This window comes from Misgurnus anguillicaudatus, chromosome 24, assembly GCF_027580225.2.
Source record: "Misgurnus anguillicaudatus chromosome 24, ASM2758022v2, whole genome shotgun sequence".
Lineage (NCBI taxonomy): Eukaryota > Metazoa > Chordata > Actinopteri > Cypriniformes > Cobitidae > Misgurnus > Misgurnus anguillicaudatus.
This window is the reverse complement of record NC_073360.2, coordinates 48,082,552-48,109,613: the sequence shown is the minus strand read 5'-3', so window position 1 is coordinate 48,109,613 and position 27,062 is coordinate 48,082,552. Positions and strand designations below refer to the sequence as shown.

Genomic DNA, 27,062 nt, shown 5'->3' with positions numbered 1-27,062 from the left:
TAAAAGTGCATAACTCACCTGTAAAAATCATTAAATAATTCCATAACTGTTTCTTAGTTTAAAAAAGCTTTTTGTTTTATTTTATTTTTGTTATTGCACTTTAATTGTAAAGATGTTCCTACACTAAAAAAAAAAAAACTAGTTTGAGATTTATTCCCTTGTCCTTTTTGAACTATACTAGAAACCTCTCCCCGCTGTAAAAAAGTAACTTTTTAATTAAAATGACTTACTTTTTACTTTTACTTGAGCAGATTTTAAGATCAGTAACTTTACTTTTACTTAAGTAAAATATTATTAAACTTTACTTTTACTTAAGTAGAATATTTTATTACTCTTTCCACCTCTGCATTCATGTGTATTAAAATTAAATTTGCGTGCGTTCATAGAAAAAGAGAAACGTTTTCTATCTGTACACATTTCCTTGCAAGTACAATTTTGCCTGTATTATTGATGTCCCCTTCAAAAATTGTTCTTAAAAATTTTTATGTTTATTGTCCCCCCCAACATTTAGATGAAATCCAATGACTTGTTAAAGCTGAGGTCATCAAGAAAGTTAAATTTGGTTTTGTCTGTATGGTAACAGAGAGGAGTTTCTGAATTGCAGATATGAAGAATAAATCATATTAGAGATAAATGATGTGACTTTGTCCTGTATCTGAAGTAAGGCCAATTTCCTGAATTAAGATAGCCCCTCCCCAAAGAACACAGCATGGGTGCACAGTGAGTGCCCAGGAAAACCACTCTCTACAATTCACAGTGGACTTCCCACGAGGCACATTTGGTTTTCAAAGATCACACCTTTAAGGTGTCATATATCTGTATTTTCATTCTTTCAAAGCAAACTGTATATGAAATGCTATATGCACAAAGAATCTGAAACTGATCTTATTTGTTTTCACTCAATTCAAGTGGTTAATGGTCTCACTCATATGAGAACAGAATTCAATGTTAAAGTGTAAGGCTGGGTAGACACCAAAAGATAATCGGGCTGATTTTGGGCCAATTTCCCCCCTTCTGACAATCCTAGCTATGTCCCGAGTATCGCAATGGTTCTACAGATTATCTTATCAGATTGTCCCTTCGTGTGAGGTGTGTTAAGAGTGTCCAAACCTGCTCGGAAGAATGTCTGAGCCGCGCCAATCGCGAATCGTAAATATCCAACATGTTGAATATTTACGATTAGAAATCCTGATGTGTTTGGGGAATCCCGAGGATAAACACGAGCACGCTATTGAGATTATCACGTGAAACGAAACCATATCCAATCAGAACGTGAGATGAGGGAAGACGGAAGCAGTCATGGCGCAGCACAAAGGCTGCTTCTCAATCCGTAGGTCGCATTTCCAGGCTGTATATACGTCATCAAGACTGTCTTATTTCAGAATATATAAAATTGCCTATTATTCCTTGTTTATCATATATTGTTTTAATAAACTTATGACTTGTGAATGTAATGCTCAGTTAACTTGATTAAACCAGGTTTCGTGACGTATGCAGCCTGCATATGCGACCTCCACAGGCTACAGCCTTCGGATTGATAAACGGCCAAAGTGAAGTTGATGTGGACAGCAGAGATGGAGGATCAGCTTGTTGATTTGTGACAACAGCATGAATGTTTATACAACGTGTCTTGTAAAAATTATTCCAAGCACTATCATCATCATCTCTTCCTCTTGAACTCAGGGAAGCACAGACTCTTTTAAAGCTCTTCTCAAGACACATCTTGTTAAACTTGCGTTTGATTGCTAAGCTTGTGATCATCTTATAGTTATTTTTTACTGCTTTATTATTTATTTTTGCTTGCTGAATGTTTTATTGTATTGTGATTTAATGTACAGCGCTTTGAGAAGCTGCTTTTAAAGGCGCTTTACAAAAACAAAGTTTATTATTATATTATTATTATTATCATTTTAATGTCTTCCTGCATATCGTCCGCCATGCTTATTCTGAAGTCTCGCGAGATTTTGTGGGATTTCCTGTGTTCACAGTTGAGGTTTGCTGTCTTTGACATATAATGGGAGCAAAACGGTTAAATCTAGGATGTTTTATCCTCATGCTTGTGGTCTATCACATTTTTAAAATCTTAGATGTATAAAATCTTTTGGTGTGTACCCAGCCTAAGCCAACTTCATTCAATTTGATGTATCTTTGATACAGCATCATGTATTTTTTATTTTATTTTGTGGAATCATCTGTCTGTTTCATATATTTATTGGTTTGCACACAAAAAAAAAAAACAGTGAAGACACTTGAATAACAATAACCAACATATTTGTACACAACATTTTCCTTTTTTGCCCCATAACTCCCATAAAAAAAATAAACAAATAAAATAAATAAAATAAATATTGTAAAAATATATGCATATATAAAACTAATAATGAGGAATCATCTGTAACCAGATCTTTGTCCTTATCGGGTATGCAATAGTTTTCGTTTGATTGTTTCATATTTGATTTGGAATGTAAATTGGCTTCGGAATTATGTTTTTCCTACCTGGTTAATAAATTGTTATGTTTGATTTTATTCTGTGTTGCTCAGTAAATGTTGACACTGCAAGTAATAACGTTGTATCCGTAGTTACCGTAAGGACTGAAATCAGGCTAGGATCGGCCCAGTCCCAGTTAGATAGTTAATAATACATCAGCTGAGGATTTGAGAGATACGACTAGCAATTGGCATTAGTTTAAGTGTACTTAGAAGCGTGGAGGCTAACAATGTGTTTCTGTTTAGAGTAACATTTCTGATCACTCTAAACAGGGTCAGCCTCAACCTCTAGGTTATTTCAATATTATTCTAATATTATGTCACCTCTAAGGGGACTAAATAAAGTAAGTTTAAAGTTGAGCAAGCATAGAGCGGCCACTTAAGCGTATAGTCCAACCTACAGCAGCCACCAACACCATATCGATATCGTCTAATCATCATCATTATACACAGTGATTTTGGCAGTATTACTGTATTTATCTAATGCAGCACACCCAGCGTCTCCGTCTGAATAAGAAATGATGTGCATATTTTTACAGAAGTATATTCATGTTCTTATATATATCTAAATATTTTGCGACTGGTTTTTGGAAACGCTATTAGCACATCAGATGAGTTTGTAAATGAAAGGCGCTGTTTCTTCCTGCCGCTCACTGAACAGAGAAAAGGCAGATGAAGATCATCCCAACATGTATTTTGTTTTCTTGCAGTTTGGAATTAGTCAAATAGTGCAGCACCCCTCCCGCAGTTGAGTTACGTCTTTTGGTTTTGATAACGTCACGTTATTATTTTATAAAATAACTTTTAAGAATCAATTCTTGACATTTGTGAATTGATTCAAATTCATCCACGTCCGCATCACGATGCATCAATTAATAATTTTTTCCCTCCCCTAGTGTTCATAATGGACAAAATGTTGTGTGAGTGTTTGTCTTCTGTGGACACGCGGTGAGGATAAATGTCTTGTTTGTGTTGTCTATAGACGCACCAGTTATGTTAACTTAAATCAGTCAGGTGTGTAGGGGAAATCTAAAAACACAACATCATTCATTTTTATTGTAGTACAATACAATTTTAATTTTAAGCTTTATCTCAGTTTTTATCTTCACAGGTTGTGTTGTGGTGAAACACTGCTGTAGTTTGATGACGTATCGATGTCTCATAATTACTCATGAGACTGCTGATGTATCAGCGCAGTACAAGTCAAACTATGGTATGTTTACAATGATTTTATGTTATGGACATTTTAAGACTTATAATAAAAATATGTTTGCAATGGATACTTTTGATGCAGTTGACTTGGTTTCAGAACTAATGAATTAAAGACGGCGGTGTTGTCGAAGTTTGTTCCCCATCGAAGTCTGTTCCCTCTATGTTTATAGCGTTTTCATCACCTTACATTTATAATTTATTTAGAAAGATTAAAGATTTGAATTGGCCATACTAAATGCAATAATATAATGTATTCTATAATACAATTTATTACATATTTCATACATTTTACTGTTTGTTTTAAAAAGTTATGTTTGCATACATAATAAATATATATTATACATCTAATATGATTTATACTGTAAAAATAATTGACATACCATTAAGAACAATAAAGATACATTACATAAATGCACACATATACATCTTAGTAGCCATTAAAACTTTCAATATATCTAAAGAATAAACTTATAATGTGATAAAAACGCTCAAAAAAAACCACTACACTAAACGGAAACATATGGGGGACTTCGACACAACACCGGCAGCGGAGCAGTTTAGTCCATGCCAATTTTTTTATTCTGCAAAATTTTACGGATAACTTAAACTACGTTACAATAAATGTTACTGGAATAGTTTGAGTAATGTTCCATGTATATAAAACGTGTTGTCTTTCTTAACGCTGTAATGCACCTTTGCGTGAAGTGGAAAATCGATCCCTGAGCAATCGATCCCAAATAATCCAGCATCTTCACTTGGGACAGCGACATTGTTACGTCGAACTTAGAGGCACCGTGTTAAGAAGCTTCCTAAGAGACACTTTGGGGAACACACTTAGGTAAAATAAACAACTTTGGTAAGATATATCTTTTTGAGTCTTCTTAGCGCGCTAAGAGTGAGCATTATCGGGGAACCCGGCCCAGATCCTTTACAGATTAGTGTGTTTATTTCATACAGTTTATGTTTAACTAAACCTCAGTACATGTGTGACTATCAGAGAGATGATCTTACCTCAGTATCTCCAGTTTACAGTCAGGATTCTTCAGTCCATCAGAGATCAGATTCACTCCTGAATCTCTTAGATTATTCTCAGACAGATTCAGATCTCTCAGGTGTGATGGGTTTGATCTCAGAGCTGAAGTCAGAGCAACACAACCTTCATCTGTGATATTACAACCCCTCAACCTGTAGAGAACAGAGACACACAGTTTGTTCACACACAGATCAAATCTACAGTGAGTTGAATTTGTTTCTCTTCCTGTCATCATTTAGTGTTTATGAACATTTTCATTTTAGTTTCATTTATGTGTGTTTGTGTTTTACTGAAACACATCAGTGAGATTTACAAGGAAATGAACTTCATCAGTTTATGTTTATATTAACTGTATGATTTATTGTTATATACAGTAATGAAATCAGATTTCTCTCATCAGACATCACAAAATGTTCTCTTATGTTTTTATTTCTGAATGATTTTTTTTTTTACATTTTTTCTGATCATAATTCAATTTTAAAGGAACAGTATGTAGGATTGTGGCCAAATCTGGTATTGCAATCACACAACTGGTGGCCAATACACAAAATGACAACATAAACATCAGTTGAGGACTGCAACTCCACTTTTTAAATGACAATATCCTGGCCAGACTAGGGATGCACCGATCCGATATTCTGCATCGGTATCTGGGCCGATCCGGCCTTTTTTGCTGGATCGGATATCGGACTAACAGGACCGATCCAATTCCGATACTGCACGTTACCTATGGTTGTCACTGACAAGCGATTAAAAAGACAAAATATTATAAACGCACCATAAACGTTTTTATGCACTATAATCAAAGTCATCTTACACTCAATAGCTTCATGTGAAGGAACAAACGCACATTTAAAGATATTAATGTTCACAGAAACACTGTAACTTGCTTGCAAACTGAGTTAATCCACTGATGAGAAGCAGACGGATAAAAACGCGTCATTCAACACACGCACACACACAAGTTAACTGTAACGTTAGGCTTTATTAAAGATCTGATTTTATAAAGTCTCAGTAAGCTGTTGGATGGATGCAATTCACGTGCTGAGTTAATTCACAGGTGAAGCGGACGGATGAAACGCGTCATTCAACACAAGAACACTCAATAACTGTAGGCTGTTTTAAAGATCTTATTTTATATAGTCTCAGTAAGCTGTTGGATGGATGCAATTCAGTATGTGCTGAGTTAATGCACAGGGGAAGCGGTCGGATGAAACGCGTCATTCAACACACGAACACTCAATAACTGTAGGCTGTTTTAAAGATCTTATTTTATATAGTCTCAGTAAGCTGTTGGATGGATGCAATTCAGTATGTGCTGAGCACACGATGCATCTAATCTCTTTGTGTTTTAATAGTTATGAATGTAACTTTCCATTGCGGAGCGAGGATTCCCATGTGAGGATGCATCTAGAGCAGTGTTCTTCACTCCCAGCCCTGGGGAGCCGGTGTCCTGCGGAGTTTGGCTCCAACCTTAATCAAACACACCTGAGCAAGCTAATCAATGTCTTCATGATCACTAGAAGATCACAGGTAGGTGTGTTTGATTGGGGTTGGAGCTGGGCTCTGCAGGGCACCGGCTCTCCAGGATTGGGAGTGAAGAACACTGATTTAGAGCATCAATGCTGCACCCAGGAAGCACAGTATTGCACACTCAATATGATTTAGGCGCATCAATTCTGCATCCGAAATGTGCATAAAAGGTTAAGCGCATAATTCCCAAAATAACCGTCTGCACACTAAAGCTTTCTTACTGTGACTCTTTGCGCAATTAAGGAAAATATATTTAGCATACTTATTTGATCAAACGTGCCTATTTTATTTTCTCCTAAACAATGCCATGGTTAATAATTACTAATGTTCTTGTAACTTGTAAATCATTTTAAATTATTGTTTTTTACTTTAAAATTATAATTATATATTATATAATTATATTATGCTAGATTTAGCAGAAAGCACTATACACATTTATATATAGTGTGCATGTGTCTGTGTGTGTGTGTGTCTGTGTGTAATTTAAATTGCTCAAGAAAAATACAGTAGTATCGGATCGGCAGGTATCGGAATCGGCCGATACTCAGAATTCAGATATCGGAATCGGATCGGTGATGGAAAAAGTGGTATCGGTGCATCCCTAGGCCAGACCACTGCTGTCAGTGATATAAGTATTTGAAATGAAAATAATTTCTTAATGTCTAGTGACATATCAGGACCATTTTATGATTAATTGATATAAATTTCTTACATACTGTTCCTTTAATGTTTTTTGTTTGTGACTTTCAGTAAGAGTTAAAGTGTTGTGATGAATGTTGAATAAAATCAGCTTCAGTTATCAAATACATTACTGAGATGATGTTAAAATAAAATATTTAACATTTAAAGTTGACCAAAACTTTTTATAAATGTTGTCTTTGAATTTTGAACAATACTTGTCTGAGGACATCTTAGGGTGTTTTCAGATCTGAGTTTATGTTTCAGAACCTGCTGCTTTTTCTTCTTGGTTCAGTTTGTTTAGTCATATGTGAACACGGCAGGGGCGGACTGCTTTAGTGTATGGTCACAGCAGCAACAACTACCAGATTAAGATCAATAAAACACTCCCAAGAGTTTCACAACAAGATTACAATATGCCCGGGATATGTTCTGTTGGTGGTAACAACAGTCGTTAGAGGAACTACACTTGTATTCTATTGCAAAGGAGTTAAATCAGCGGAATAAAGGATTGCCTTCAATCAGAAGTGACCACTAAGATAACATAAATGCTTGCCTAATATTAATGAATAGTCAAAAATTCTCAAGTAATTAAATGATCAAGTAAACAGTAAGTAATAAAATAAGAACAGAGAAACAAATGAAAAAAACAGACAAATAAATATAACATTAAGTAGCAGATTGTTTTATGATTAACATAAGTTACAGCTGTCACTTATACTTACAAGCCTATAGTAATGGATTCATACGCCCTAAACCACTTTTTCCCTAAACTTTTCACTTTACACATAAACTTTTTATATACATTTATATACGCCAATGAACATTTTGACTTAATTATGAGTGCATGTGACCATCAAAGCCTGAAAGATCACAGTTCTGCATGTGCATGTTTGTTCCTGCTGAGATGTTATTGACAGCAGACTTTCTTTTGTGTCCCAGCAACTTATTTTCAGGAGCAGATTAACCATATCGGCAAACTGGGCGAGTGCTCAGGGGCACCAAAGTTTTAAAAGGCACCAACTAAAACCAGCAATATAAAAAATATTTTATAAAATTACAAAAGTACTTGCTCTTTAAGACGCAAGTTGCTCATCTAGTAAGTAAAAATGTGACAGGCACAACAGCTATCTGGAAAATGATTATCAGACAGCCGAAAGCGACAAAAACAATGAGAAGATATCTGAGAAGCAGCAGCAGCTAAGTGGAATAGCCAAACAAAAATTAAAAAAATAAAAAGTGCATCAAGCCACTTTACACAAATATGCAGTTTTTTGCGCTGGTGCCGAGCAGTCTGTTAGCAGCACTTAGGGGTGTGACGGTTATTATATAAACGTGAGACCGACGGTTATAGTTGAACACCGTCATAAGAACTCTATAACCGACAAAACCGTGTTATTAAAATATTTAAAAAATATATCATAAAGAATGTTTAAATACTAATTAAAAACAATTGTCAACAGTCTGTGTTACACGCCCCACCATGTTATCACGTCACGCAATGAAAAATACAGAGCGGAGCAGACACTGACAACGCGCTGACATACAGGAGAGACCAGGGCACTTTTTGGTTACTTTTGAGATTAAACATATTAAAGGCGGAGTCCACGATGTTTGAAAAACGCGTTGGAAAAGGAGAAGGGCCGACTACCAAAACACACTTATAGCCAATCAAATCAAATCAAATGCCGGGTTGCGTATGTGTGGGGCGGGTCTATCAACAGAAGGTCCAGATTCTATTGGGGTAGGGGCGTGTTTGTTTAGGTGATTTCAAATATCAACATTGGCTTTCAAACATCATGGACTCCGCCTTTAAACAAAGTCTCACCTTTCAAATCATCTCATCCTTCTATTTAATTTATAGAATCAAATAAACATGAACGACCATAAGAAGTTTTAACCGCGGAAAGTCTCCGCCCCGCTTTTCAAGTTCAAATCCTCCCATGTTAATCTACTAACTCTCCTGAAAGCACATTCACTGGTAGTTGTCTTGCTGTTAATTGTAAATAAACATAGAGCAAGTAGCTAATCAGTGTCTAGTTTATTCAAATGCTGGTTTCACATCGCAAGCCATGAGCACTGAGCAGCGCGTATGCGGAGAACGTTTGCCGCGCGTGGCCATTGTGCTTTTACACCAGCTGCGTTTGCAGCGCATATGGCGCAGTTGAATAACAGTATAACAATCTCAAGTTCACATTACTTTATTTTACATGCATTTATGAGCAAAACCTCTTCAAGACGCTTTTTAATCCACATTGTTTTCGTGCTGTTCTGGTCCGTGTAATGACAGATATAGACATTAAAAGCCCATGGCTGTTTATCTGAAGATTATTAAGATAATGATAGATAGAGGATTCATTTCTGCTGGGTAGAGAGTGACAGCGCAGTCTTCTGGCAACAGTGTGTTTTTTAAATATTTAATTGCTGTCTGTTAAATTTCTCAAAGTCATTACTGTTTAAAACACACTTGGCATCACATTCATGATTTTATGGTAAAATGACACTTTCGCGTCAATCCACGAGCATTTAAACAAGCAACCCCCCCCCCCAAAGACGGTTATGTGACGAACCGTCACATTTGACTCACGTCATAACCGTCATCACCAATTCTGAAACCGGCACAGCCCTAGCAGCACTAACCATAAATGCAAATTTCTGCTCTGTTGAGTAATCAATTACTGACAGAGACACCACTGATCAAATAAACAGAAGTGCACCTGATGAGACAAAGCATCCAGAAACAATCAACCAACAGCTAGACTTAAGCTCCTACACCCAGACTGAGGTGGATGATGAAATAGACCAGGGGTGTCCAATCCTGCTCCTGGAGGGCCGGTGTCTCTGCAAAGTCTTATTACAACCCAAATAAAACAAAACAGATCCATCAAATCAAAGACTTAGATAATTTGAGGCAGGTGTGTTGAGGGACGTTTTAGCTAAACTCTGCAGGACACAGGCCCTCCAGGACCAACTTTGGACACCCCTGAAATAGACAATCGACGGTTTGCTGTTCCTGGTGATCTGGCCTTGTGGGGGTTCATCACAGAAAAAGTGAGTGAAGAGTTTACAACGTAGAGCTGCAGTCTATCAGAATCAGGCTCCCAAATATCCAGCATCTGTACGAGATTGTGGAATGGGGGAAGAACACGTTCTCTTATAAATTAATTGTTACAGTCTTGTCTCCAAAACAACTAAATTGTTCCTATGGAATGGCTACTGTACTCCCCGTCAACTGGATTGGTTTATTGCTATTCATGCAAACTTTTCTCTTCACAAAATCATACATTTATTACAGGCTTCTGTGACTGGAAACATCTTGAGAGGATATCCGACCACGAAAAGAGTGCAGATCACCGACGTAACATGCTTGCTTTAATAAACAGAGCAAAACAAATATCGAGGCCAAATATTTTCCCATAATTGTAGATTCAAGACCAGACCTCTCCCATGTTGATCAGTTGACATTTATTTTTAGATTTGTTAATGCTGAGGGAAGAGAAGTTACAAAGATTCCTTTGATTTGAGCTCATCCATAGCCACACAGGTGCAAGCCTTGCTGAGTGTCTACTAAAAATGGTACAAGACTTGGGGTTGGACTTGTCAAATTGTCAACTACAATGCTATTAGAAAAACGCTTGCAAAATTGCTTCAGATTGCAATGAAAAAGCAGACACAAGACGTGATGCTGCCGCACTCGCTGGTAAGATAAATAATCTGGAAACGATGATAATGACTTCACTGTGGAACCGGATGCTAAGCAGATTTAAGGCAACAAGCGTTCATCAGCAAAAAGGCGACATGGACTTATCCACTGCTGTTGAACTATTGCAGTCATTACACTTTTATGTTGGCACTACAAGAGCAGTTTGTTGAGGTAGATGAATCTGCTCGTGCTCTCTGTGTTACTCAGACTTATCAATATAACGTTTGCTGCAAACGAAAGAGAAAGCGGTTTGCAGATGAGTCATCTGATGAAGATGAAGTATTATTTACTGATGTAAGTCAGAGATTTAAGGTCGAGGCATATTATGTCATTTTGGACAGACTAAAATCATGACCGGCCAAACGTATTGATGCTTACAAAGAGGTCTATGATCTTTTTGGTGTTCTCTTTTGTAAGGACTGTACAGAAAGTGAATTGTGCATAAGGGCTGATAAACTGCCATTCACATATCCAATGGACCTAGATAAAACTTTGACTGATGAACTGATTCAGTTCAAACATTTTAGCAAAGACAAAACCTCACCTGCTGAGCTGCTGAAAATTGTTGATCAGAATGGACTAAAGACAACATTTCCTAATGTTTTTGTTGCACTTAGACTGTATTTAACTTGGTCAGTATCTAACTGTGAAGGAGAGAGGTCTTTTTCTACTCTAAAGCGAGTGAAAAATAAACTTAGGACAACAAAAACACAGAAACGTCTTTCTGCACTTTCCCTGCTTTTTGCTTGGTCAAAATCCAGAAAAGTGCAATTGTAAATTGTTTGAGAATTTGTGCATAATACTACTGCAATTGTTTTGTTTGTGTTATTTAGTACAAGCAATGTAGCATTACACCACTGAGAAGTTGCACATTAACTACAGATGTTGTTATATGTCAGATTAAAGAGTTGTTTTTTGTGTTCAATTTAACAAAAGTGACATGTTTATATTGATAGTTTCCTTGTGAAGTGTAATAATTGCTAATTCTTACAAAATCTTATAAATTATTAAGTGGATTCTTGCATGATTATTTGTGAGGTGGGTCAAGGGCACCACAAGGTCTTAATACACCACTGCTTATTTTAAGGACTACAAAACAATACATTGTAATACATTTTGATATTGCTTCACCAGATCTTTGCATATGAGACAGCAGGTGTGCCAAGCAGGTTTCACGAGGACTTTTCATGTGTGTATCGTAATGAAAATAATTCATTATATCTTACCATTAAACTTCATAAATCTAGTAGAGATAATGGTTTTATGTGTAGTCAGAAGATGTGATTCACTGTTAACTGTGGGGTGCAGGGCTGTTATGGTAACAGGATACAGCGTGCTATGAGAGGGATTGATTATTCACGTTAGTAAATTAAAGTTATACAGAATATGACAAAAAAGGCAGAATCACAAAAATTCAACATTTTGTTGATTTTGTGCTCTTCTGCAATTGCGAACAACTGTAGAGACTGACTGGCAGCCGACATCTAACTCCAGATTGTAAAATCAGTATTTTGTTTCTGGTAAACCCTCAATTACACTTATAAATGTGATCATTTAGTGCATTAGATGTGTTCACTGCCAAGACGGACACAAATATGGTGGCGGTCATGGCGGAAGTGACGTCTTTGGTACCCATGAATTGCTTTATTAACCATGAACATACCTGATAGCTTTTTGTAGATGAATTCTGGTGAGCACGTCAACACCATTTAACACGAAAGTGCATCTGTAAAAACAGCTTTTAATTGCTCTTCTCCACATAGGTTTATGGTAAGAATGTTGTCCCACCCAAGTTTTGATTCCTACTTAAACAAATAAAGTAATATAACCAGTGCCGGATTAACAAATTCTGGGCCCCTGGGCACAAAGGCATCATACAGGTAGGCCCCTCCCACCCTTTTTCCTAGGGTTCCCAACTGTCTCGTATTAGCCGGGAGATCCCGTATTTTGAGCCTAATTTTTTTTTGTCCCGTTTTTTGACTGATACGCTGATCTAACCAGTGACTGATACAACAGGCTTGTTCGACAAGAACCGAGCGTCAGATAACATCAAAATCCCACGAGAGCGATTCGAGAAATCATACAAAAAAGACTGCTGCCGACATGCTCTCGCGGTACTGTGATGTCATCCACCTGCCAGTTCTTGCAGCAACACAACAACAGCAGTGCTGATTACGACACTTGATACTTTAATGATCTCCGACACCTTTCATCCAATCACAATCAGTATACGTTTAAGAGTGTAAAAAATACGATTTCAAGTTTTTTTTAAAAAATATAGTTGGCTATTTAGCAGTTTGTGCATGGATTGGATAAGATCTGCATAGTTATAAAGTTTGTTCTCAATTAGGTCAGAGACATAAAACGCCTCAATCTAAAATGTTTCAAGGAATTTCCAACTTTGCTAGGAAATTCTCGCTCTTGTGATTTACAGACTGTAACATTAGTGTGTTTTAATTATTTAATGTTAACTCAAAACTCAATAACTAAAAAAAATCAGCTCACAGAATATATGTTAGTTTAGTTTGTCACACTAATATTAACATCAAGAGGATAACATTTTACCCTAAGTGCAGAAGTCAAGTGTTTTGTTTTAGACAGATATTAAAGGTAATGCTTCAATTAAAGGACTGTGTAAAAAGTACCTGCTGTAAATTAACAAACTATTAATAAACCTGTTGCCAAGGTGTAAGCAGAGGCGCACCTTGTCAACAGGCAAGGCAGGCAACTGCTTGGAGCCCCGAGCCACTAGAGGGCCCCCGAGACACGTTTGCCGGTGGGACAACAACCACGAATGATTTCGTCCATAGAGATTGAATGATGGATTATGTGATTTTGCATGCTCCTGTTCCGTTTTACAAACAATACATCTGTACATGTATGCTATCTGACTGTGTTCAAAAGCAGGGCTCAGTCTCAAGTCTAACGCATTCGGCGTGACACACACACACACGCACTTCAGTCAGTGACTGAAATGCGTGTTTGTATGTGTCTCACGGCGAATGCGTTTGAATTGAGCTGTGAGTTTAAAGAATCCACACATATATATTTTTTAAAACGATAGACGTGCGCGATATTCTTAGCATGTTTTCCTTAACTTGGCTGCAAAGCTAGAAGTAGATAATGTCCACTGGTCAAGACGGCTGAAGTGAACACAAGCACAGTTATAGTGATTATGAGAGATTGTCTCATCGTAGTAAAGTAACATGATACATACTTGTGTAATCAATATGATGAACAGTGTTGGGGTAGTTACTCAAAAAATGTAATTAGTTACTAGTTACTAGTTACTTCTTAAAATTGTAATGAGATTACTTTACTAGTTACTGCATTTGAAAAGTAACTTCACTACTTATTACTTTACTTTCCTTTTTTTTTCTTTTTTCTTAATTTACCACATAGATACATGGACATGTTTAGGCGGGGTCGGCTGATGATGAGTGACTACTTTAAATGACCGGCCAGGGCTCTAGACTAACTTTTTGCACTGGTTGCACTGGTGCGCCTAACATTTTTTCTTAGGTGCACCAGCACAAAAGTTAGGTGCACCCTAATTTTTGACCCCATCGGATTTATAGTTCGCCCAAAAATTAAAATTCTGTATAATTTATTTGAAAATCAGGTTTGTAACTCTCATGTTGTTACAAACCTGTATAAATGTCTTTGTTCTGGTGAACATAAATGAAAATATTTTGAGGAATGTTTGTAACCAAACCATTCATGAGCCCCATTCGCTTCCATAGTATTATTTTTAATGGAGGTGAATGGGGCTCATGCTTGGTTTGGTTGCAGGCATTCCTCGGGGTATTTTCGTTCATGTTCGCCGGAACAGGGACATTTGTGCAGGTTTGTAACAAAATGAGGGAGAGTTAATGATGACAGAATTTTTTATTTTTGGGTGAACTGTCCCTTTAACACCGCAAGTTTAGCGCCCATGGTGGTTTCATACAGAATATAAACATGTAGGCTATTTTATAATTTTCATGTTGTCATCCCATTTTCCTTATACGAGTCATGCACAGTCCTGTTTGATAACCCGCATCCGCGCGATTAAAATAACAGTTGACCCGTTATCCGACATCAGCATCAATTTATTTCATACCCGTTTTACATAAAGACTGCGACCGGCCGCACCGCAAATCGTGATGTAAGTAGAAACCTTTAAAGATCTTCATGCAGAACATTGACAGAAATAAGCACAGGACCATGCTTGTTCAAATATATTATCATTTAATGTGAAACTTTGTGAGGGTCGGCTGATTGACAGCTGAGCGGTCAGCAGTGTTTGAACACTCATAAGCGCTGCGCTTATATTTATTATTAGCCTACCTTATAAATTGATGATATGATTGCAGTGATTCCAAAGGGATGTCCAAAAAAACTCAAGTAGAATGTTAAATGTTTAAAGTTTAATGTCTCTTTCACGCTGCCCTGTGTAAACCCACGCGGGTGATGGCAAACGCGTGAGGAGCTTGCATTTTGCATTACCTTAAATTACCTTAAATTATGGTCATACAAATAAAAGTAAAACAACATTCAAAACTGTAATGTGTAAATTTATTTATGTAAAGTTACACTCGCAATAATAACAAAACATTGTGCTTTTTTAAATAGGTAAAAAGTGTTTTGTGCTGCATCGGTTTGGGAGCACGTCACACAAAAAATAAACTCATATAGGCTATAGGCTACTTTTGAATTCGTTTTGTTAATTTGCTAATTATTTAAGGGAAACACATTTCATATAGGCTTATTTATTTTATTATTTTTTCACCAAAGAAAGACGTAATCATCACGTTCTATTCATTTTAATGCTTTTTGCGCATAAACTAAACCCTTGGGGGAATTATTTATAAATGAATCAACAACGCAAATCAAGGAATTAACTTATTTCTCTATTTAAGACAGTCTGGCAGGGCGGTAACAGCGATTCATCAAACACCGAAAAGTTTATAGGATTAGATTTGGAAGTAAGATTATGAAGAAAACAGCGGTCCTGACTCCTGGCTTTTTTCTATAAATTGAGCGCACGCGACATTGCTGTTCGGGTTACGTTCAAATAATTTATTTAAAAGAATTATGCTCTGACTCGATTGAGGTTCATTACCTAATTCCGTCTTCGGGTTCGGACCTCTCGATCCCTGACCGGTAAATTAAGCAGGATCTTTCGCCACAAGTGTTGTATTGCCATGCTGGGCTTACAAATGCTCAGACAGGTTGCTCATCGCGGTGTCAGCAGTTGAAAGACACTTGTCGTGTGGGCATAGTGTGCATTTCACACGAATATTTTTGTCCTTTCGAGCAAAATGCTGAAAGTAATGTGAATATCGCCCCAGTGGCTGAAACCCTCCGTCTTCATTTCCCGCTCCCCTTTGCACCAGCAGCTCCGTCAAATCAATCTCTATGGCAACGGCACACGTACAGGGACACGCATGCACGCACCACTTAAATAGACAGAACTTTACACCCAGGCAAACACTGCTTGGGTAACGCAGGAAAGCGCGTTCCTATAGTCTAGTAAAGTAGTGTAGTTACCAATATTATTAGTGTAATGCGTTACTTTACTTCGTTACCCAAAAAAGTAATGTAGTTACTGTAATCCGTTACTTTGTAACTCGTTACCCCCAACACTGATGATGAACACGTTTAAAGTTGTGACAAAAATCTTTTAATGAACCCATTGATTATCGGATGGCCAGCTACACCCGGTAGATAAATAATAGCAACATGCGAATATCAAGTGCCAACGTAGATACTCAACACGACTGCATATCAAAATTCTGATTGGTTGAAATGTTGATTGACATTGGGAAAAGCCTATCAAAATCCAACCCAGGTGGCTACTTGCCAGTTTTGAAAATAAACGTATGAATGAGTGACGTATTGTTCAGTAGCCTAAATTAGAAAATAAATCGAAGAAAAATGAAGAGGAGCTATCCATCTGGTAGTGAGAAGAAAAAGAAGAAAAAAGAAGATGAAGAAAAAAGAAAGAAAGACAGTGGTAAGTGGAGCAGAAAATGATTTAAGCATAAGATAACATTAACAGTAAATGAATGTTTCTACTTTAACTACTTTTTTATCTACACTACCGGTCAAAAGTTTGGGGTCACTCACTCATTCTTTATTTATATTTTTGCCATATTACAGACAATAAACAATAAAACATAACTGTGAGAATTATGTTGGTGACTAAAAGCATTCAAAATAAATCACAACTCTGTTATATTTTATTATCTGAAGTGCAGTCACCCTTTGCTTAGAAATTGCAAAACCACACTTGTGTCATTTTTTTCAAGAAGCTTTTTAAATGTTCAATTCATTCAAGCAGTTCATATTTAATCTGGGCTCTTATTGGCTGCTTTTTATTCAATATTCAGTGTAAGTCATCTATTTCAAAAATAATATTTTTTAAAACATTTAGTTTTCTAATAAAAGAAATTAATCTGTTTGGCACAGGTATATTTTTGTCTACAAAAGTAATTTCAAGAATTTAACCATACACCTTCAGCTTAAATGATTTTTAAGATCATAGTTAACATTTTAGTCAAGTGACTTGGTAGTGTACTTTAACTAACAGGGAGATGCAGACCGAATTGAATAGCAGCTATAGCCTTAAAAGGGATAGTTCACCTTAAAATGAAAATAGTTTCATCATTTACTCATTTTCATGTTGTTCTAAACCTGTATGAATTTCTTTTTTCTGATGAACACAAAAGAAGATATTTTGAGAAATGATGGTAAACACACAGCAGATAGTGACCATTGACTCCCATGTAGGAAAATATGATGGAATTGAATGGGTACCATCAACTGTGTGCTTACCAAAATATTTTTTCCTACAATGGAAGTCAATGGTCACTATCTGCTGTGTCTATTGAACACTTTAAGTGAATAGTGCTATGATAGCAATGAAAATAATGAAACCTATGTCCAAGGAGAACAATTAAACATCTCTTTCATTTCTCTCCTCAGGATCATTACTTAAATTTATAACAAAAAAGACAGATAAAGTGCCCCTACCAAATGCTGATGATGAAAACCGTAAGTCCAGTGTTCCACTTGAACTGTTAACTGTAACTGTTTAATTGCTAATTGTAAAGATGCTTTATAACACAATTTTTTTGTCATATTAGTTCCAGTAACATCCACCTCCAGTGGAATAGTGGCCGCTCAACCTGGTGGTTGTCATGATGAGCAGGAAGAAACACCAGAGGCACATCGAGCGCCCATTTCAAGTTATGATACTGATGACTGTGAGTTTAATAAATCAATAAATTTTACTTTAATTGATAACATATAGCATGCCCTGTAAATTCTTTATAACAATGTATACCGTTTTTTGTCTTTGTAATATCAGTTCCGGCAACGTCCGCCTCCAGCAGGACAGGAATTCCTACCCCTCATCATGACATGTCACCTACTACTACAACAGGTTTGACTACATCAGAAGACCCTGCAGAATGGCCAAGTGTTCTTAGCCATACTGAAGTGTGTGCATTAGTCACAAAAGGGCCTATACAGATCAAAGATGTAGTATTCCCACAGAATTCTGAGAAAAATCCACGTAGATTCACAAAGGAAAACTATGAAATGGTAATGAAAAATGGGGAGAAGATACAGCGAACATGGCTTCTTTATTCAGTTAGCAAAGACTCTGTCTTCTGTTTTGCGTGCAAACTTTTTGGTAAACAAGACAATGCACTTACAATAGGAGGTTTTAGAAATTGGAGAAATCTGGCTGGACATCTAAAGGAACATGAATATTCCAAAACACACATTACCTGTATGACAAGTTGGCATGAACTTCAGATGAGGCTCAAAACAAAAACAGCCATTGATCAGATAAACAAGGATTTAATGCACCTTGAGATGCATCACTGGAGAGGAGTCATACGCAGAGTGATTGCCATAATATGCCACCTAGCTGAAAGGAACCTCGCTTTGAGAGGGCATACAAATGTGCTATATGACCCACATAATGGCAATTTCTTGTCACAGGTGGAATTAATGGCACAATTCGATCCAGTCATGAGTGAACATTTGAGGAGGATCCAAAACAAGGAAACAATGGTACATTACCTCAGCAGTCAAATCCAAAATGAGATCATAGCACTAATTGGAGACAAAGTAACTGATGAGATAGTCAAAAGAGTGAAAAAAGCAAAGTACTTTTCTGTCATAATGGACTGTACTCCTGATATTAGTCATACTGAGCAACTTTCTGTCGTCTTGAGAGTGGTGAACTGTGAGCCATCAGTTGGTGCATCTATCTCTGAACATTTTGTAGGATTTGTTGATGTTCAAGACACCACTGGCAAAGGTCTGTGTGACACACTACTTGAGAAGCTGGACAAGTTCAGCTTGAGCATTGCAAACTGTCGTGGACAATCCTACGATAATGGTAGCAATATGATGGGACATAAACAAGGGGTTCAAGCAAGAATATTGCAAATGAATGAGAAGGCACTGTGTGTCCCATGCAGTAGTCACACTCTTAATCTGGTTGTAGCAGATGCTGCAAAATCTTCAGTAGTCTCCATTACCTTCTTTGGTGTTCTCCAGAGATTGTACAATCTTTTTAGCTCCTCTGTGCAACGCTGGGCACTTTTAGAGGAGCATGTCCAACAGTTAACCATAAAATCTTTGTCAGTGACCAGATGGGAGGCTAGGATTGACAGTGTGAAAGTGGTGCGTTATCACCTGCCTGAGATCATTCAAGCTTTGTCTGCTCTCGAAACGCTTTCAGTGCAGAAGAAGGACTCAGAGACATTGTCCAATGCAACCAGCATTAAGGATGAACTCATGAAATGGAGTTTTGTCATGTGTACTGTAATCTGGTACAACATATTGTACCAGATAAACAGAGTCAGCAAAATTCTCCAGAGCCCCACTGTTTCTCTTGAAACACTTAAAAGAGAAACAAGCACAGTGAGAGCATATTTGGAGAATTTTAGGGAAAATGGACTTGCTGCCTCTCAGATTGATGCTAGGGAGATAGCAGAAAACCTGGAGATTGATATGTCATTTCCTGAAAAAAGAAATCGGAAAACAACCAGGCAGTTCCTATATGAGGGTAGAGAAGAAACACAGTCCACTCCAGATCAGCACTTCAACAGAGAGTTTTTTCTGCCCCTAGTGGACACAGCCCTCACCAGTTTGAATGAAAGATTTTCAAAAATGGAGGATTTTTATGCCATTTATGGTTTTATCTTCTCCAAAGAAAATATGTCAAAGACTATTCAGAGTGGCAAACTTGAAGACAGCTGCAAGAAATTGGAAAAGACACTGCATGACATTGATTCTGAGGATTTGGTTCTGGAAATCAGGGCTGCTGTCCATGCCTTTCCTGACCATGTATCTGCCTCTCCAAGAGAGATGCTTGATTATATATACAAGGAACAGATTCTGGATCTTTATGGGAATCTTAGCATTGCCCTCCGTCTGCTATTAACTCTCCCGGTCACTGTTGCCTCTGGAGAGAGAAGTTTCTCCGCTTTAAAACTAATAAAAACCTATCTCAGGTCAACTATGTCTCAAGAGAGACTTTCAGGACTGGCTCTTATTTCAATAGAGTATAGTGTGCGAAGGTCTTTGGATCTGGAGGACATAGTGTCAGCATTTGCACAAGCCAAGGCCCGCAAGCAACATTTCTAAAAGCAATGCATAAAAGGGGCTTATGAGGAATTGCCTACTGTGGGTATTTCACTACACTTACTATACTTTATATTTTGTCCAAATTTATATTGGGTTTTTAAAGTAATTGACTGCATTTTATTCATTTTTTATTTTATTATATATTTTATTTTATTTTATTATATATATATATATATATATATATATATATATATATATATATATATATATATATATATATATGTATATTTTTTACTGTTATTCTTTCCAAAATAACAAGGTTGTTCATGTTTAGAACGTTTGGAATAAAAAAAATATTTCATACATTTTTCGTTGGTGTTGGATTATTTCTAGCCTAATATAACGGCGATGAACACTGGTTGGAGGGCCCCCTATACATTTTTGCTTAGGGCCCCCACAGACTCTAGAATCGCCTCTGGGTGTAAGAGTTATAAATTAATAATATTTAATTAGGAGATAAGCTATCATTTTGACAAATAGCCTAAATACACTGTACTTGAGCTGGTGGCACTAACCTCTGGGACCGTGTCGCATGTAGCACTGCTTGCTCCAGGTGGTAGCGTGAGACTCACCGCTAACATTAGCAACAGGTGCTTTCTCTATCGAGCAACTAGCAACCTCCTTTTTAAAAAAGCTGTCGATAGGCACACTTTGTAAAAGAGCTGCTCCTCTCGCGTCTTTTTCCTTTTTTGCTTTCGCTGAATCGATCCATTCTTTTTTCTGGTTTGTGAAGATTTGACATTAAACCCGCCCTCCCTTACCATTGTACCAATCGTAAAGGGCATGTCTTCTGGTAGAAAATATTCACACTATTTAATTGGTCAATTTGTCACGCTTATACAGTGAGTGTGTAAACATCGGAGTGTTGACTTGCTCATTTTTTTTTTATTTTAGTGGCATAAATGCACATTACATCAAAATATGTTTTTTGTACAAAATATTATTTTTTTTGTATTTGATGTCGTTGTGCAAAAAAAAAAAATGCACGTTACATGACATGTCGTCGGGGGCCCCCTGGTGGCCGGAGGCCCCGGGGCAACTGCCCCAGTTGCCCATATGATAATCCGACCATCAATATAACCACACTTACAAAAAAGCTACACAATAATCCCGTAAAGCTGCTCTCTGTCCATCCTGAATAGACCCCGAAGCCGCCGCCAGGCGCCGCCATTTCCACCATTTAGAAGTTCAGCTGCCGCCAGCCAATAATTTCCTAAGCCAAATTGAGCTGATAAAGTTTGGTTGAGCCGGCTAGAATTATTTGCATCAAATAATAATTCTATCACATAGAGACATACACACACAAAATATATAAACCAATACACGAGATCTATTTTCCGACTGGTTTCATAACAGCACAGTCTTGTGCTCACTCGTTGCTACGATACACAGAGGCCGTTTCTCAATCCAAAGGTTGCAGTCTGCGGAGGTCACATATGCAGGCTACATACGTCATCAAGCCTGGTTTATTTAAATTAACTGAGCATTACATTTACAAGCCATACGCATATTACAACAATTTACAATTAACTAAGAATAAACTTTATAATTGTTAATATTTTGAAATAAGACAGTCTTGATGATGTATGCAGCGTAAAAATGCGACCTCCGGAGGCTGCAGTCTTCGGATTGAGAAACGGCAAGAGACTCACAGGGATGACGACCAATTAAAATTGCTACAGAAGAAGTGATGCATTTTTTTCTCTCACTGATCTAAATGGCGGAAAGAAGTAAGCAAGGTCATTTTGATCTCAATTCTCACATACTTTCCTAATTCCTACTTACTTTTTTTTTAACTTAGACCTACCCAGACTTTTGTTAAATCTTCAGGGCACGGTTGCACAAACCTGAATCAAAGATTGATGTTATGAACCAAATATTCTGGAACGGAGAGATTTTTAGCACTGAACGTAATATAACTGCAGAAACAAACCATCGTTTCCACATTGCTAATTCACAACGCATGCTTCAGTGTACATTGAAGTGAAATGTGCAAAACTTTGTCCAAAATAATATTGATAACAGTGTGTGTTTATATTACAGTTTTTCTGTCTCATTTTCTCATTACCTGGAAAGATTGAGATCTAGTTAATCAGTATAACATATACATCTGTAGACATGTAGTGGCAGCTTCAGCCATTTGCAGCTATGAAAAGTTTGGCGGCTGCAGCAGTCATTTAGGTTTTGGCTGAGCCGGCTAGCCAGCCAATACCTTCATCAGCCAGCCATTATTCTCAAAACAAATACGTAGCTTCGGGCTCTAATCCTGACAGACAATTTAAGCAGAATCACAGAAAATAAACAGATGCACTCTGAGCAATTAAAGGAAAGTTTACACACACATGACTTTTATTAACAAAGTCTACTTCATTTGGAAATATTGCCTTGTGTATGCGAACTGAACCAACATTGTAGCAATTTAACCCCCGGTTTCAAAACAAAGCAATCGATCTACAGGTCTGAAAACACCCTAAAATTAACTTTTATGATCCACTTTCAATGTTCACTAGTGTCTATAAATCCATTACAGATGTTATGATCTCTATATAGTCTCACTATAATCTATATGTGATTTCTGTCTGAACATCAGATCACAATCTTACTTCAGTATCTTCAGTTTACAGTCAGGATTCTTCAGTACATCAGAGATCAGCTTCACTCCTGAATCTGTGAGTTTATTACCAGACAGATCCAGATCTCTCAGGTGTGATGGGTTTGATCTCAGAGCTGAAGTCAGAGCAACACAACCTTCATCTGTGATATCACACCACTGCAACCTGTAAAGAACAAAGACTTTATGTAAATGATGCAAAACTACAAACACAAATCTCTAACCTCCATCTCTTCATGTAATGTTCCTCTTTCAATCCCTCAGTAACTGAGACACTGTGTGTTTAAATGTCAAATAAATCCATCACACAGCTGACTATTAGTGTTAGATGTCCTAAACCACATGAACATTTCTTCATAAATCTGTATTGAGTTCATGACTCACACTGAATACTTGATATTATTTCCTCAAGTGTTTGTGTTCATAATAGACAAGATGTTGTCTGACTCTCAGCTAACAGAGAAAAGTTCTAAGAACGTTCCCTGAAAGCTCCCAAAAACGTTCTGCCAACATAAAAGTGTTCAGTTTTCTTGATGTTCTAAGAATGTTTCTGTGTTGTCTGAATGTTAGATGAATGTTAGATTCTACCATTTTCAAACGTTATGTCAATGTCATGTTTTAATGTTCACACAATGTTTAAAACAACAACTGTTTTATAGACCAGTGGTTCTCAATCCTGGTCCTGCAGGCCCACTGCTCTGCACATTTTGTATGTCTCCCTTGTTTAACAAAGCTGATTCAAATCATCAGCTCATTAGCAGAGATCTCATTGTCTGTCAGACAAGAGAGACATACAAAATGTGCAGAGCAGTGGGCCTGCAGGACCAGGATTGAGAACCACTGTTATAGACTTATTTGCTTGTTATGTAGATGATAGAGTAGGACTGGACAATAATTCAATATCAATATATCTCGCAGTATAATATTTTTCGATAACAGTGATATGGTTTCTAGACACATTTCCAATATTTCGATACATTACGGCGTCCTGTGGCCGTTCACATGTCACATGTAAAAACGCATGTTAAACACAGGTCAAGGGGCTACTTCCCTCTTAAACGTGTGGTGTCTTGTAGTTAAAGGACAAGTTTGGTATTTTACACTTAAAGGCCTGTTTTCAGATTGTTTATGATGAAATAGAACGGTTTTGACTGAAATTTGGACATATGATGCTGGCCCGAAAACTTTCGGGTGTTTGTGTTTCACCTCACACCTCTACAATGGGTTTAATGGTGCACTGGAACAATCCTTCCTAAAATGCATTAAACTTTCGTTTACAAAGACGTGAAACTCACCGAGTGGTCGGGGGTGTTCACTGGTGTGCTCGCACAGGAATCGCTGCAAAAGATGCTTTCCAACAGGTGTTTTAGCATTCGTTGTAAACTGGTGGACCTATTTTTCCAAACGCCTCACACCCGCACATTCTTCCGTTGAGAGCTTGAATAATAGACACTCCAGCCCAGTTGGTGGCGATAATCCACCTTTGCCAATTGCAAGAATAGAAACAAAGTTCCCGGCGCGGAGTAATACCGTACCTCACAGCACATCTAATACAAGTCAATGGAGTTGGCAAAAACTACGATAAAACCTGTTGGAGTGCGTATTTTGCAGCGATTTTTGTGTGAGCATATCAGTGAACACCCCTGACCACTCGCTGAGTTTCACGTCTTTGTAAACAAAAGTTTAATGCATTTTGGGAGGGATTGTTCCGGTGCACCTATGCAGCCATTGTGGAGGTGGGAGGTGAAACACAAACACCCAAAAATTCTCGGGCCAGCATCATCTGTCCAAATTTCAGTCAAAACCGTTCTATTTCATCATAAACAATCTGAAAACAGGCCTTTAAGTGTAAAATACCGAACTTGTCTTTTAAGCAACCATGAGCTGCAATCTCCGAGATGACAAGCAAATGGAATGCGGATTTAAATTCGCTCATCTGTACCTTGCGTCAAATCATATCATTGACACCACCATGCGATCAATTAATCTATTCGGGACTTTGGAGTATTTGCTCAGAGAAGAGCTGTCACTCAGAAGTACTAGAAGGAGGTGTGGGGTTAGTTTGCATCAAGTCACAGCTTCCAATGAGGACATCATATAGAGGGAGAACAGGAGATGTAATAAACAAACTAAATTACTGGTGAGAAAAAATAGGCTTAAGCCATAAAGTGCCAATGTTAGAAAAGAATAAAGATGAGAAGCAAAGATACAAGTATGTATGCTGCTGTGTCACCTGGTTATGAGTTATATGTATAATATAATTAAATGTCTAGTATCAAATCACTGATTCTTGAAACTTTGGCAAAAACATGTTCCACTAAGAAAAGTGCTAATTCTGTTGGAAATTAATAACATTTTCATGAAGAAAAAGAATCAATGTTATAATCAGGGGGTCCTTTGCACATATGTAAGGTTCTTTTATAGGTTTATTTTATTTTTTATTAATTTAATGATTATATGTTGGCCCATTGCCTACAAAATCAGCTGTCCTCGGTTAAGAGATAATCATTTCAACTTGATTAAAAAAGCCAAAAGTAATAATTGAATTGAATAATATATTTAACACATGAAAGAGTACATTGTAATATGTATTAAAAACTACAAACAGTGAGTTTGAACAATATTTACTATTATTTTGTTATTGCTTAAAATGTGTCCCACATATTCGTCATCACCGTCAGATATTTATAAAAAGCAATAAAATCAGACAACTACAGGGTCAACTGCACTCCTGAGGACCCCATTTTCAAACCTTCAGCTCTACTGCATGCTTCAAGATCACTCAAGCTCCTGTATCTTTGATATTTTCTCTTAAACTTCTTCATATTTTTGGACACTGCTACTTTGACAACCATAACATGTCAACAACTTCATCTTTGTATAAAAAATATTAGATTAGATGATGAAATAAATGTATCATTTTTCACTATCTAGCTTGCTAAGCAATAACAAGTAGATCAGTAATTTGTATTTTTCTTACAGTATGTAACATTAAATACTACAATTATTTTAGGGTCACGTTGACTTATATTTTCTCCACATATTACTATAATAGCAAATTGATCAAAACTATAGACTAACACAGATGGAACTATGAAAGTCAATACTGTGACTGAATAAATCCATAATATATCAAAACAGAAACACAACCCGGTGGCAAAAAATACTTAATAGTTTATAAATGTAAAATGAAAAATTTTGCTTTTTAATGTTAAATAGCTCTTCGTCCCTTCTATGAGATGTCGATTTCAGAAATGGCCTCAAGCCTGTTTGAGTTTGAGACCCCTGCATTACAGCATTTATTACTGACTGACGTTCAGGGTGCACTTATATTATTATTAAACTGAGCCTGAAAGTTTGTTTTACTGGACAGTGATATCACTTTTTTGTATGAAGGATAAACACAAATTTAAGGTGAACATTAATATATTTTTCCCTTTTTTTATTTTAAATATGATATAGTTTTATAGGAGAAGGTTTCATTGGCCAATTTTTTTTTTCAGAGGTTTGTTTTTGGTTCAGACATCCATTGCAGGCATTCTTGGCAGTTTTTCCTGAGGCTTTTTTAATATGCATACCGTTATCGTATTTATACCGTACCGACCGAAATGAAGAAGTATACAGCGATAAAAATTTTGGCCATATCGTCCAGCAATATGATAGAGAAACATTGCATTTTATTATTTTAAAATGTATAGGGGTGGTTTCCCAGACAGGGATTAGACTAGTCCTAGACCAAAGTAAATGTAATAGCTGTCCAAACTGAAAACAACTTGCACTGACATATTTTAAAATACATCAATGCCATTTGTTTTGCCTTAAAATGCACACAAGTAATGTTTTTAGTAAGGTGTGTTTGTTAAAACAATTTATATTTCATAATTAAACTAAGGCCTAGTTCTGGCTTAAACTAATCCCTATCTGTGAAACCACCCCATAAAACATTATTTCTGAATGTTCTGTAAAAATATTGCTGTAGAAAACACAATTCACTTATTAGGTTTAGATGTTGCTGATTTGTTTCATTTAAAGTCATCATGGTGGTGATCAGTGTTTGTTTTAGTTGGACTCTTGACCCTTGACTTTTTGTTTGCTAGTTATTCCCTGGTTGTGTTAACTTTGTGTATATAAAACACATTTGTTATGGTAATGTA

The 27,062-nt window shown here is 36.9% G+C and overlaps 2 protein-coding genes across 2 annotated transcripts in view; one reads left to right on the top strand and one right to left on the bottom strand.

The window, feature by feature from the left end:
• The window catches only part of LOC129437205 (protein NLRC3-like), a 578,808-nt gene that overhangs the window by 533,983 nt on the left and 17,763 nt on the right, over positions 1-27,062 (bottom strand). The window contains exon 5 of the mRNA XM_073862478.1: positions 22,901-23,074. Coding sequence (XP_073718579.1) covers positions 22,901-23,074 — 174 coding nt within the window. The remainder of the gene's footprint in view (positions 1-22,900; positions 23,075-27,062) is intronic.
• LOC129443431 (zinc finger MYM-type protein 1-like) lies at positions 14,411-20,297 on the top strand. Its single transcript, XM_073863040.1, has 4 exons — positions 14,411-14,492; positions 17,616-17,684; positions 17,777-17,896; positions 18,001-20,297. Exons 1-4 carry the CDS (start codon positions 14,411-14,413, stop codon positions 20,295-20,297), a joined length of 2,568 nt encoding a protein of 855 aa, XP_073719141.1.